This window comes from Littorina saxatilis, linkage group LG2 (genome assembly GCF_037325665.1).
Source record: "Littorina saxatilis isolate snail1 linkage group LG2, US_GU_Lsax_2.0, whole genome shotgun sequence".
Taxonomy (NCBI): domain Eukaryota; kingdom Metazoa; phylum Mollusca; class Gastropoda; order Littorinimorpha; family Littorinidae; genus Littorina; species Littorina saxatilis.
The window spans coordinates 18,097,323-18,110,328 of record NC_090246.1 but is presented as its reverse complement, the minus strand read 5'-3'; the positions used below and the strand labels follow the sequence as shown (position 1 = coordinate 18,110,328).

The following is a 13,006-nucleotide window of genomic DNA, read 5'->3' as shown; positions in this document are numbered from 1 at the left end:
AAATGTATTCAGCAATAAAGTTTCCATTCCGCAGAAAAAGCTGCCCGGCTGTTGATTTTTGGTATGTGCCTCATTGGGAAGATGCCCTTGTCATGCATGAAAAGTCTGGACATATTAATGTGTCGTTGTATATGACCGTTTATAGGATGGAAGGTACCTTCAATGTTCCCAGCTGTTGGGACCAATTGTGGTTACAGGATTGAAACACTAGCAAATTCTGCCACCCTACATTCTGATTGTAAAAGGCCACTTTCACTTCTTTCCTTTCCGAGTGGCGTAAAAAAGGAAAGAACAAACATAAAAAAAGACAGGAAACACCTGTAATTATCATGCATACTAGATAGGTAGTTTCAATTGACAAGATAGACACAAAAGGAAATTGCTGTGGGTAGTTTAATTCCCTTTAAAACGGGTTGTGCTGCATGTCAAGCAACTGCAGACCCTACTTTTCAAAAACAAAATTAGCATTTCCACTAAACGTCTATTCTTTCAGAATTAATTTATGATGTTCTGGACTTTTGTGACTTTTGTGAGCTTTTAGTAGCTGGGGTGGCAAAATGCAGTACACAGAAAGACTGCAAAGCTAAGAAATGTGTACGCTGCCTAAAAGGGTATTATAATGCCTTGATGATGATAACCATTAGCTTGAGGCTCATGCACTGCCAGTGCCATAGAAAGTACCTTTGCTGGGATCTACAGTGTTTTCTTTCTCAACAACATCTGAAAAGAAAACACCGGCAACGTCTATCAAACACATGCAAAAAGAAGTAAACAGCTTAGAAACCTAGAGTATGTTCTTTCTTTCTTTATTTGGTGTTTAACGTCGTTTTCAACCATTCAAGGTTATATCGCGACGGGGAAAGGGGGGAGATGGGATAGGGGAAAGGGGGGAGATGGGATAGAGCCACTTGTTAATTGTTTCTTGTTCACAAAAGCACTAATCAAAAAATTGCTACAGGGGCTTGCAACGTAGTACAATATATGACCTTACTGGGAGAATGCAAGTTTCCAGTACAAAGGACTTAACATTTCTTACATACTGCTTGACTAAAATCTTTACAAACATTGACTATATTCTATACAAGAAACACTTAACAAGGGTAAAAGGAGAAACAGAACCGTTAGTCGCCTCTTACGACATGCTGGGTAGCATCGGGTAAATTCTTTCTCGTCCCAACCAATATGGGACTCCCCCTAACCCGCGGGGGGTCTAGAGTATGTTGGACAGAAAATTAAATCCATAGCTAAATTTAAAGCCTGTTAAATTAAACCCACAAACAGCCAAATACACAAACAATAAGCAAACAAAACACAGTTCAAAATGATCTCTTTTTTTTATAAGGATGCAGGTTGGACTTTAATAGAGATTTTTGACACAAAGAAAATATACCACATTTTTAACACGAATTATATCATTAAATAAAGTTTCAGACAGTTCATATTTCCACAACTTCTTCAAAGCTGAACTGAATTCTGTGAATTTGAAATGAGGTATATTTGAACACAATAATGTGTACATGTAATTCAGACCACAAATACAGGAAAAAGACGAAGATGGCCAGTCTCCAAGCACATCTTCATATGAGTCAAAAATCTCTCCTACTAGTACAAGCTTAAGAGTTTCTTCAAGCTGGAGGATAGAAGTTTGCATTGACATAAATAAAATATATACACATCAACTGACTTTAAGCACAACTTAAATGCATAACAAATGAGTTTAAGCAAAACTTAAGAATTAGAGTAAATTATACAATCAAAACAACTATGACATATCTCCCAAGTTCTCAAAGAGGTGAAATGGTTAGACTGCAGAGATGCATACTCCCAGGTTTTGTCAGTTCAGTGCATACAGTATGCTAGTGCCAACTTTTCTGCTACCGATGATGATCAATTAATAATTTTGCCCAAGATTCTCACAGATACAATCAGCTGCTAATTATCTTAGTTTTAAAGACAAAATGTAGGATTTCACACAAACAAGTTAGTAAAGCTGATGTACTACTCTTCAACAATGACTACAGGATTAAATTCAGTTGTGCTCATGTCAATTCAAACCAACACTTTTGGGTAAAATAACAGGAGCTCTTAAATGTATTTAGATTCTGTTGTAGTCTTAGGTTTAAAGTAGGGATTCAAGGACTGTTAAACAAAACGACATCTACCCAAAGTATATAGATTTTTGAAAGACTTCTTTCGCCAACCCTGAAGTAGAGATACGTCATTCCACATCATAAAATCCATGAAACCCGTCATTTGTGTTTTAGTTTTGGGGGAATGTTCATGAGTTAATATACAGAAAGTCAATATTAAGAAGCCTCCACATGTAGATCTGAGTTTACAAGCATTTTAAACCCACAGGCATGAATTCTATCAAAACAGATACATTTAACACAACTGCAGCGTAAAAACATTTTACAAATCTCTCTCTTTTATAGACACAAGAACACACACATACAAACACACATGTGCACACATACATACACACATGCACACACACACACATCCCTTCACTCTATGTACATAGTATTTGTATTTCTTACTGCATCTGGCCCTCATGTACTTTTGCTCTCTAGCTCTTCTTAAAATGTGTTTATTTGACAGGAAATATCAATAGGCCATGGTTTTGCAGATGCAGCTGGTAAAGCAGAGCCAGATATACTAAGAATATAAGCTTCATTATGCATGATTGGTAAGCAAATACACTGCCACCCAGAAAAAGAATATGGGGGTTCAATGTTTACAAAGAAAAGTTTCAGGAAGTTAAGGAGTGGTCTTTATGCTGCTTATTTTATTTTTGTCTCTTCTTTTTTCTCTCCCTTGAAAACTGTCATAGCAACGAAACAAAAACCAAAAACAGTCAGATCTTGTCCTTGATTAAATATGGTCCTTTGTTTAATAGATGCATTGCAAAGTGAACAAGAAACCAACCAACAGCATTTAATGTGTGGGCATTAAAGTTATCCAATTTCCCCAGACTATATACTCTAACACAATTTATTTTTTTCTGGATATTCTTAAAATAAGGCAATTCAGAAAGTTTGCTCTTAGCACAATTTCCGTTCACCTGATGAACAACCTACACTTTCACTAAAATCGAAAATTTTAAGAATAAATTTTCATTTGATTAATATACTTACCCAATTCACATGTAGCAATTTACTTCAGTTTAGTGCTAGAACGCTGAAAACTACGCTCCACCCTGGTAGGGGGGGAAGTAACCCTAAAAATAGAACAGCCTTGACGGTCACATGACAACGCCAGGTCAAGGTTACCTCCCAACATGCATTGCGCATGCGTGTTCTTGCCGCCATCTTATTCATTCGCTCGAAGCGCCCTTTTATTTTTAGGGAATCTAAAGCGGGTTAGGCGGGAGGGACTTTACTATGTGAATTGGGTAAGTATATTAATCAAATGAAAATTTATTCTTAAAATTTTCTATTAAATTACATATCTTATCCCAATTCACATATAGCAGATTGCTAATTAAGGTGGTGGGGTGCTCACCTATGAGCTAGGCAACAATTGCCCTGCTGCTACCATCACTGGTAGCCCCTTGGCACCGTCCTGTCGCGCACTGGAAATGTCGCGCAGGTAATAGTTGATGAAAACATCCTCCGATCTCCAGTAGGCAGAATGGAGGACCTCAGATAATCTTCCTGACCTTAGCATAGCCCAGGATCTTGCCTCATGCATCCTTGCCGACGTTAGAGGGAGAACTAACTGCCCCGAGCTGCTAACCAAGATAAGTGATTAGCTACCGGCATAGAACGCGGGGAGACAGAACTGACCTGATTCTCCGCGCCCAAGCTGTTCAATGTGAAGCGTACACTGAGCTCGTAGAAGTCCTGTGGGCTTTTTGAACCAAATCCAGTGTCCCGTCCGAGGCACCCGACCGACGCAGGGATCTTCTCACAGTCTGACCATGCGTGAAGGAGCAGGGACTGGGTTCTCGTGCTGAATGCCGGTGCGTGGTTGCAGTAATTCTCCCTCTTCCAGGTTTAGAGGAATGGGAGGACCTTCTACTAAGCGGAGAAGATCCGGAGAAGATCCGGAAAGACAAAAGTGGCGCTTCACAAGGGGCGTTGCTGTGGTGCCTGTCTCTCCGTTTGTTGACGTTTTTCACTGTCTTTTGTCGTCCATCATCGTTTTTTGACTGTGTGGAGTTGTTTATGAATGATCCAAGATGAAGTGTGTGGACTTTCTGAGATTCTTCGTCACCGTGGTGGCCGTATCTTCGATGTGCAAGTTTGCCGATTTTGCTTGTCTAGCTGAGCAGTATGGCGGCCATAGCCAGGGTACAGGCACCCAACCTTCGATACGCTACAGTCGTGAGGTATTGTTGAGCTTTCGCTCGTTCTCCGACCCCCTAGCCCACCCATTTCAAGACTTTCCACGTGAAATGAAAGGAGACACCCAAGAAGGAACGAATAAGAAAAAGAAGAGCAAGAAAGGAAAGAGAGGTGGTGTGAGGAGAAGACTACGTCGTAACAAGCACTGCCCCCCACTCCCCTCTATGATTGTGACAAACGTGCGTTCGATTAGGCCTAAATCTGACAATCTCAACCTCGAAGAACTTCAGGTCTACGCTAATTACATGACAGAATTTAGAGATGCATGTCTGTTGTGTATATCAGAAACTTGGTTTTGTGATAAGGTCAGTGACGATAGTGTGTCCATCGATGGTTTTGGTGTACCGTTTAGAACTGACAGGGATGCCGTGATCAGTGGTAAACAGAGGGGTGGGGGTGTTTGTCTCTACGTCAATGAACGTTGGTGCAGTAGCAGCAATGTGACAGTGAGAAAACAACTGAACACACCCGAACTTGACCTGCTATCTGTGTCACTGCGCCCTAGATACCTGCCACGTGAGTTTGGACAGATATTCGTCACGGTTATTTATACACCGCCGCAGTCCGACCCTGCACGTGCCGCTTCACAGATCGCTGACGTAGTGCGCGAACTCCAGATGATCTCCCCTGATGCACCGAACTTTATTGCCGGCGACTTCAACAGTTGTGACCTTTGCACTTGTTTGCCCTCATTTCACCAATATGTCACAGTCCCTACACGCAAAGAAAAAACTATTGATCTGTTGTATGGAAATGTACCTGATGCTTTCAAATCATTTGCACTGCCCCCCATTGGTAAATCTGATCATGATTCTGTCCATCTTGTCCCATCATACACACCCAAAATCAAATCTGGAAATGTTGTGAAGAAAACCGTGAAAGTGTGGTCTGAGGATAGCATTGAACAGCTGCGTGGATGTTATGAATGTACTGACTGGGATATGTTTTTAGAGTCTAGTGACAGTGTGAATGAAGCAGCGGATGTGATTACTGACTACATTACTTTCTGTGAAGATACAGTTATTCCAACCAAAACTGTCAAAATTTTCCCCAACAACAAGCCCTGGATAACGAAGTCGTTGAAGGCCACGCTCAATGAGAAGAAAATCGCCTTTCAATCTGGTGATAAAGACGAGCGTAGGCGTGTGCAGGCAAAACTTAGGAAAGAAATTTCAGAAGCAAAAAAAGCGTACAAAGAAAAGGTCGAAGAGCAGTTTCAGCACGGGAATATCGCTGATGCGTGGAAAGGGTTAAAAACTCTGTCAGGTCAAACAAAACAGAAACCCAGTTGTACTCTCCCTTTAGAAGACCAACAAAACATGGCACAGGACCTGAATACGTTTTACTGCCGATTCGAACGCGACGATGTAGGGAGTGTTTTAGATGACACCATTCTAAACTTAAAAGAGAAAATTTCTGACGACGACGACTTCGAGATCGAGGGTGATGTGGTGCAGTCTGTTTTTCAGAAACTTAAGGTGCGTAAGGCTGTTGGTCCTGATGGTCTTGGGGGCAGGACCTTGAAGTGGTGTGCAGCACAGTTGTCTGTAGTTTTCAGTCAGCTTTTCAATTGGTCACTCAGGGACTGTATTGTTCCTGATGTGTGGAAAAAGTCAACCATCTGTCCCGTTCCTAAAAACAGTAGACCCAAACAGCTCAATGACTATCGTCCAGTTGCCCTCACTTCGGTAGTAATGAAATGTTTTGAACGCATCCTTCTGCCTCGTCTTCTCAACTGCACACAACCTTTCATGGACCCTTTTCAGTTTGCCTACAAGAAAAACAGAGGTACAGATGACGCCACACTCACACTTCTGCAACAAGCATATAGTCACTTAGAAAAACCTGGTTCCTTCGTCCGTATTCTATTTATAGACTTTTCATCTGCTTTCAACACAATACAACCTCACCTGCTTGTTCAACAAGAAGGGCAAAGCCCATACGACTCACATGCTTTACACATTTTTCCTACCAAAATACATGTGACCTTGACCCAAGGTCAAGGTCATCCAAGGTCATGCAACACAAAGCTGTTAATTCAAGACATAGGAAGTACAATGGTGCTTATTGGCTCTTTCTACCATGAGATATGGTCACTTTTAGTGGTTCACTACCTTATTTTGGTCACATTTCATAAGGGTCAAAGTGACCTTGACCTTGATCATATGTGACCAAATGTGTCTCATGATGAAAGCATAACATGTGCCCCACATAATTTTTAAGTTTGAAACAGTTATCTTCCATAGTTCAGGGTCAAGGTCACTTCAAAATATGTATACAATCCAACTTTGAAGAGCTCCTGTGACCTTGACCTTGAAGCAAGGTAAACCAAACTGGTATCAAAAGATGGGGCTTACTTTGCCCTATATATCATATATAGGTGAGGTATTCAATCTCAAAAACTTCAGAGAAAATGTGAAAAATGTGAAAAATAGCTGTTTTTTAGGCAACATTTATGGCCCCTGCGACCTTGACCCTGAAGCAAGGTCAAGATGCTATGTATGTTTTTTGGGGCCTTGTCATCATACACCATCTTGCCAAATTTGGTACTGATAGACTGAATAGTGTCCAAGAAATATCCAACGTTAAAGTTTTCCGGACGGACGGACGTCCGGACGGACGGACGTCCGGACGGACGGACGGACGGACGACTCGGGTGAGTACATAGACTCACTTTTGCTTCGCATGTGAGTCAAAAACTGCTTTCTTACAACGTCACTCCCAGACTCGTCCTTTGGATCACACAGTTTCTAGTGAACAGAACCCAGTCCGTCCGTTTCCATAGCGCACTTTCATCCATAGTTAGTACTTCTACTGGAGCCCCTCAGGGCACAGTATTGTCTCCAGTTCTGTTCACATTATACACTAACGATTGTCAAGGCACTGTTACGACCCCTCTTGTGAAATATTCTGACGATTCTGCCCTTGAAGACCTGTCTGACTCTGATTCTGTTTATTTTTCTGAAGTTCAAAATTTCAGCTCCTGGTGTAAAGATAACTATTTAGCCCTAAATGTAACAAAAACAAAAGAGCTAGTTATTGACTTTCGCAAAAACCCAGCTACAGTTTCAGATTTGTACATAGATGGTGTGAAAGTTGAGCGAGTGACTGAATACAAATATCTCGGAACAGTCATTGACAACAAACTAAATTTCTCCTCAAACACTAAAGCTATCCACAAGAAGTGTCAGTCAAGAATCTACTGCTTACAAAAGCTCAGAAGTCTGAACATCAACAGCCGCATCCTCCAAACATTCTATACTTCATTCATTGAATCCATTCTCACTTTCTCTTTCATCTGCTGGTATGGAGGTCTGTGTGTGAAGAGTAAGAATGTGCTTGGGCGGGTGGTGAACACATGTGGTAAGATTGTGGGGGTGAGACAGGAAGGATTGACTGTGCTGTATGAACGACGTGTGGTGCGAAAGGCCCGTTGCATCATCCAGGATAGTAGTCATGTGCTCGCTCACCACTTTGAGGTCCTGCCCTCAGGACGTCGCCTCCGCACTCCCAGATTCCGCACGCTCAGAACTAAGAACAGTTTTATTCCAAAGTCAATTGGCTTTTTAAATACCTAAGTTAATTAAAACTAGTATGTGTACCGGTGAACATATGCACTGATTTCTGTGATGAATGAGTGTGATAACCCTCGAATGACTAGTCCTGTGATAAATATTGTTCAATGACATATCTAGTCCTGTGATAATGATAGTTTTTAGCGTTAAACTTTTAACCTATTTGGAATCATGTTACTATTCCTGTTAGTGTACATATGCGTGCGCGAGTGTAGTATGCTTCGTATGGTATTTTTATCTGTTGTCTTATTATTTGTTTTGTCTTTTAATGTGCACCACACTGAAATTTCTCTGTATGAGATAATAAAGTATTCGTATTCGTATTCGTAAAAAACCAATGCTGACTCGACCACATTGGAGCGACTAGAATCAGGGATGGTCGTTCCAACTCTGCTTTCCTCAGCACTTTTCCAAGAAGTTGGAATGGTGGGAAAGCATAAGCTGTGAGTCCTGTCCAGTCGACTTCCAGTGCATTCACTTTCCAGGCTTCCGGGTCTGGAAACGGGGATATGAACACTGGTAGTCTCCTTGAGAACCGGGTTGCAAAAAGATCGGCTATCGGTTTGTCCACCTGCACCCAAAGCCGCTGGAGAGCGTGGCGGGTGATTGTCCACTCCGTGTGGAGTACTTTCGAGGATCGACTGAGCGAGTCTGCCAAAACATAGTTTTCCCGGCAGATATTTTGCTGATAACGTGATCTGATGCTGGTGACACCACTTGAGAATTTGGCATGCTTTGAGTGAAAGCGTGAGAGAGCGGGAACCGCCCTGTTTGTTTATGTAGGCTGCAACAGTTGTATTGTCTGTATGAAGACGAACATGTTAAGGGGAGGTGGGCCAGTGCACTACCTTTTTTTTAATTTTCAATGTTTTATTGTGTCTGAATGTTATTTTATGAAAGAAATGAACAAATGATGACAAAGAATAGTCACTTTTTGTATTTTCGGTTGCTGGTTTTTGTTTTACGCGACAAAAACAGTCAAAATACAGACAAAAGTGGAGTACAGGAGATACACGGATTTTCATCAGATGTGATTGTCACACTTCTAATTATTGTTTTATTTTATCCTTCTGGGTATGCTCTAGGGGATTACGAAGCAGATCTTGTTTATTATATTTATATTTGGAGTTAGGAACACTTCTTTGTTACAACTGTCAAACTTTAGGGTAACGCTTGCGAAATTATTTTTTGAAATAATCTGGATATGACTATAATAAAATTTCAGCAAAATCCCTTCGTAATCCCCCAGAATGTTATATTCTGCACAAACTACAAAAGAAAATATTGCTCTAGCTAAATTACAGCCAGAGAAACCGCGTAACCCAAGACGTAACCGTAGGCAAAATGGCTGAACTGAGAAAAACGACATTGAAGATTGAACACCACAGAAACACTATTGAAACAGACACACAAGGACAAAACTGTGTTATGAATGAACAGCTTAGTTTATTTGAATTGCAAACTACTTAGCCTTTAGCACGCCAGCAGAGAATTTATGCGTCCATCCTTTCTTTCCCTCTGTCAACCAGCATGGGGATACTGCCCCAGCGCTAAACGTGTATCAATGACCCGATTCTCGTTTGTATTTGCATGCGAGAATAACGGTATTTTTAACGGTAACTTACTTGAGCCAGAACGAGACTTATTTCCTTCCGTTATCTCGTCGATTTGTTGGTTTCCTCGAAGTTTTCTGCTTTTGTTTTTACATCGATACAGTACTTTGGTGCTTCGACAAGCAAGATGGAGGATGATGAGTTTGAAACTTTCGTTTGAGTTGTTTTTTGACAACAAATCGTACGTGGAATCTGAACGATTTACTGAGGAAGCTCTTCGCAATGAACTGTGTATCGCGGTGAAGAAAATGACACAGTTCGTCAAGACAGTGACGGAATTTACGAAAGCGCAGATTGATGCAAACAGTTGCTGATCCAGTTTCGTTCGGGAAATGGCAGGCCCAACAAACATTACCGATAATCTGACTGATGTTGGATACTTTCTCCTGTTTTTGTTTTTTTGCGTAGCAAATGCTCAACTTGCTTGTCGAGGAGATACTGCACAGAAACTGACTCAAATTCAGCGCAAAGCAAGCCAGTGCCGAGACGTAAAAAGTCTGCTGCATGGCGTGTTCGGAAATGGCGACCTGTGGATCTGCGTGGAGATCAAAGCTTTCCTCTGTATCGGAAACACCGACAGAATCCAAACTTTGGCCTAGTGCCAGCGGAACTACTTGTTGTTGCTAACCGAACTAATAAAGACGTTGTCCTCTTTCTTATTTCGAGCCATTGTTATCGTATCAAAGGTTGTTTCTCAAGGAAAAATTCGCTTTCGGTTGTCACCGATCGTTTGATGTGTAACCAGGATGTTGTAAAACCGAGTGAACTTCGGGTGTTCCCGTCATGGCCGAGAGTCTCTTCGGTAGTTTCCGTATGCAAAATTCGTAAGCTGAGCATGCGCACTCACAAAGTAAACTGGTTCCCGATTTCGGTTTATGACACGAACCAATGGATGTCGAGTACCTTCCAAATAAGGACATTTCCGTTCGATTACGATTGCTGCCTTTGCAACGGACAAGTGGCTGAGTGAATGGAACATTCATCAAAACACTGATGTCATGTTATAGGTCAAAAGCTGCTGCGCAGTTTCGTATGTCGTGAATGCACTGTTTTGCTGAGGACAAAGCCGTAACTAGCCTTTGAAATGAGACATTTTTTGGCGGGGGAATATCGACTACAGAAGACAATCAATGCCACACATGTTCACATTTTGTCTTTATTGACAGATAAATAGGACACTTTTGACAAAAACACCGACACACATGGATGATAGGTATGTTATGGAAACATAATCTGCTAAAATACCCAAAACAGTGTTTTCAACGATTTGGTCAATTTTGCACTGGCCCACCTGCCCTTAATTTGCCTGCCACCAGCGATAGAAAGCTCTGGAGACCATGGGCTACAGCCTCTAACTCGAGCACATTGATGTGTGAGAGGGCTTGACCAGTGTTGTCCACGTGCCTGAGGCTGTGTGGTGAGAAAGATGAGCACCCCAGCCTGATAGGGAAGCGTCTGTGAACAAATCCTCCTCTGGGGGAGGAGGAGTGATAAGAACTCCCTGTGAGATCCATGGTTTTAGCCACTGCTCTGTGGTCTGCTGAAACCAGCTTTCTAACTGAACCGAGACCTGCCAACCCTGGGAGGAGGGGTTCCAAATCGAATTCAAAGCTGTCTGAAAAGGCCTCTTGTGCACTCTCCCCAAAGGGACAAGTGTGGCCATGGATTCCATTTGACCGAGCACTGAAGTCAGCGCCTTGACCTGAGCTTGCTTCTGTGACGCTAAAGATCTAAAAAGATTTTGCAGTTTGTCTATCCTCCTCTGTGAGGGGCGGACTGACCAATCTACCGTACCGTATCGAACCTCATCCCCAGGTACGTAAAGGTCTGGGATGGCGTAAGTTCCGATTTGGTTTGGTTTACCAAGAAACCCAACTCGTCGGCTTGGCACAGAACAAGCCGAGTATGGGCGCTGCACGCTTCTCGATCCTGATGAAGGATAAGCCAGTCGTCGAGGTAAGCTCTGAGACGTACGCCTTGCTGCCTGACTAGGGAGCACAGCTGGCGTACCACCATCGTGAAAATCCAAGGAGCGAGAGATAGGCCGAAGGGAAGGGCCCTGAACTGGAACATTTTCTCTCCCCACCGAAATCTCAGCCATTTCCGGTCTGATGGGTGAATGAGGATATGAAAGTATGCATCTGTCAGATCGATCGGCGTCACCCATTCCCCCGGCCTGAGTGCGTCTCTGACTGACGCTGGTGTCTCCATTGTGAACTTGATTTGTCTCAGAAATCTGTTCAGAGGAGACAAGTCTAAAACTGGAAACCATTCACATCGTGTTTGGCATCGATGTGTAGGTCAGAATGTCCTCTCTCAGCTGATGTCCGTTTTGCAATAGCCACACAAACGAGACGATAAGTAAAGGTAACAAACAAAAAGTACACGTTTTCCCAGCTGTGATATGCCTGTGCCACACAACCGCTGTTATCAATTTCCCACGCTGTGGTAATTTTAGAACTCTGGCTTGGGCTGGCGCTGCGCTTATCAGCGCTCGCTGACAGCAGGGAAAGTTTCAGGAAACTGAGCGTGCGGCCTGAAACAGGCGTGTAGAAAGCTAAGATACAGACGTAACCAGGGTGTAGTCTGCCAAAGAAGCAGTGGGCTAACAAAACAGCCTGAGCGTAATCCAAAACACGTCCTTAGACGCTAATGCTGAAGAGTAGAATGAATAAGATGGCGGCGAGAACACGCATGCGCAATGCATGTTGGGAGGTAACCTTGACCTGGCGTTGTCATGTGACCGTCAAGGCTGTTCTATTTTTAGGGTTACTTCCCCCCCTACCAGGGTGGAGCGTAGTTTTCAGCGTTCTAGCACTAAACTGAAGTAAATTGCTAAATGTGAATTGGGATAAGATATGTAATTTAATAAGTAATACACACAGTGTTCACTGACTTGGATATCCTTTCGCATTTCCAAGACTGAAGAACTTTTTCCAAGGTGCTGATTCTGTCTATACATCTAAATGACAGACTAATTGTCCTACATACAAAGGAGAAAAACAAAAACAAGAAGAACGATACAAGCAAGTGCAATCTGATTCATAGTGAACAATATACTGCCTTCAAAAGCTGAAACAGTGATCCCAAACAAAACAAAATGAACACACCGACCAACCAACCAACCAACCAACCAGAAAAGAGACCAGCAAACACAGACAAACAATGAGTGTAGCTTTGTTCAAATTCTAATGTTGAACTTAAGAAAGTAACAAGCAACTTAAAATGAAAGTTATTGCTTACTGCGAAAACAGTATCCCGACTTTGATCTAAGCACCGGTGCTATTCCTCGTTTGCTGCATGGAGAAAAAAACTGGAAAAAAAAATGAAAAAAAATTAGCTCAAATTAAGGGGAAAACAAGAGGCGAAGCCATCAAGGCTCACGTAAGAAATCGACAAACAGTAACACAAACTCAATCACTCCGTCACACATACACACACACACACACACAGAAAGAGCATAGGTGAA

At 42.3% G+C, this 13,006-nt stretch overlaps 2 protein-coding genes across 2 annotated transcripts in view; both read right to left on the bottom strand.

Moving 5' to 3' along the window:
• Positions 1–13,006, bottom strand: part of LOC138957197 (ADAM 17-like protease) — a 60,387-nt gene that overhangs the window by 16,870 nt on the left and 30,511 nt on the right. Inside the window, exon 13 of the mRNA XM_070328355.1 lies at positions 6,160–6,163. Within this exon, the coding sequence (XP_070184456.1) occupies positions 6,160–6,163 (4 nt within the window). The remainder of the gene's footprint in view (positions 1–6,159; positions 6,164–13,006) is intronic.
• Positions 1–13,006, bottom strand: part of LOC138957206 (ADAM 17-like protease) — a 64,689-nt gene that overhangs the window by 26,357 nt on the left and 25,326 nt on the right. Inside the window, exons 10-11 of the mRNA XM_070328363.1 lie at positions 12,781–12,850; positions 682–720 (exon numbers count right to left, since the gene is read on the bottom strand). Coding sequence (XP_070184464.1) covers positions 682–720; positions 12,781–12,850 — 109 coding nt within the window. The remainder of the gene's footprint in view (positions 1–681; positions 721–12,780; positions 12,851–13,006) is intronic.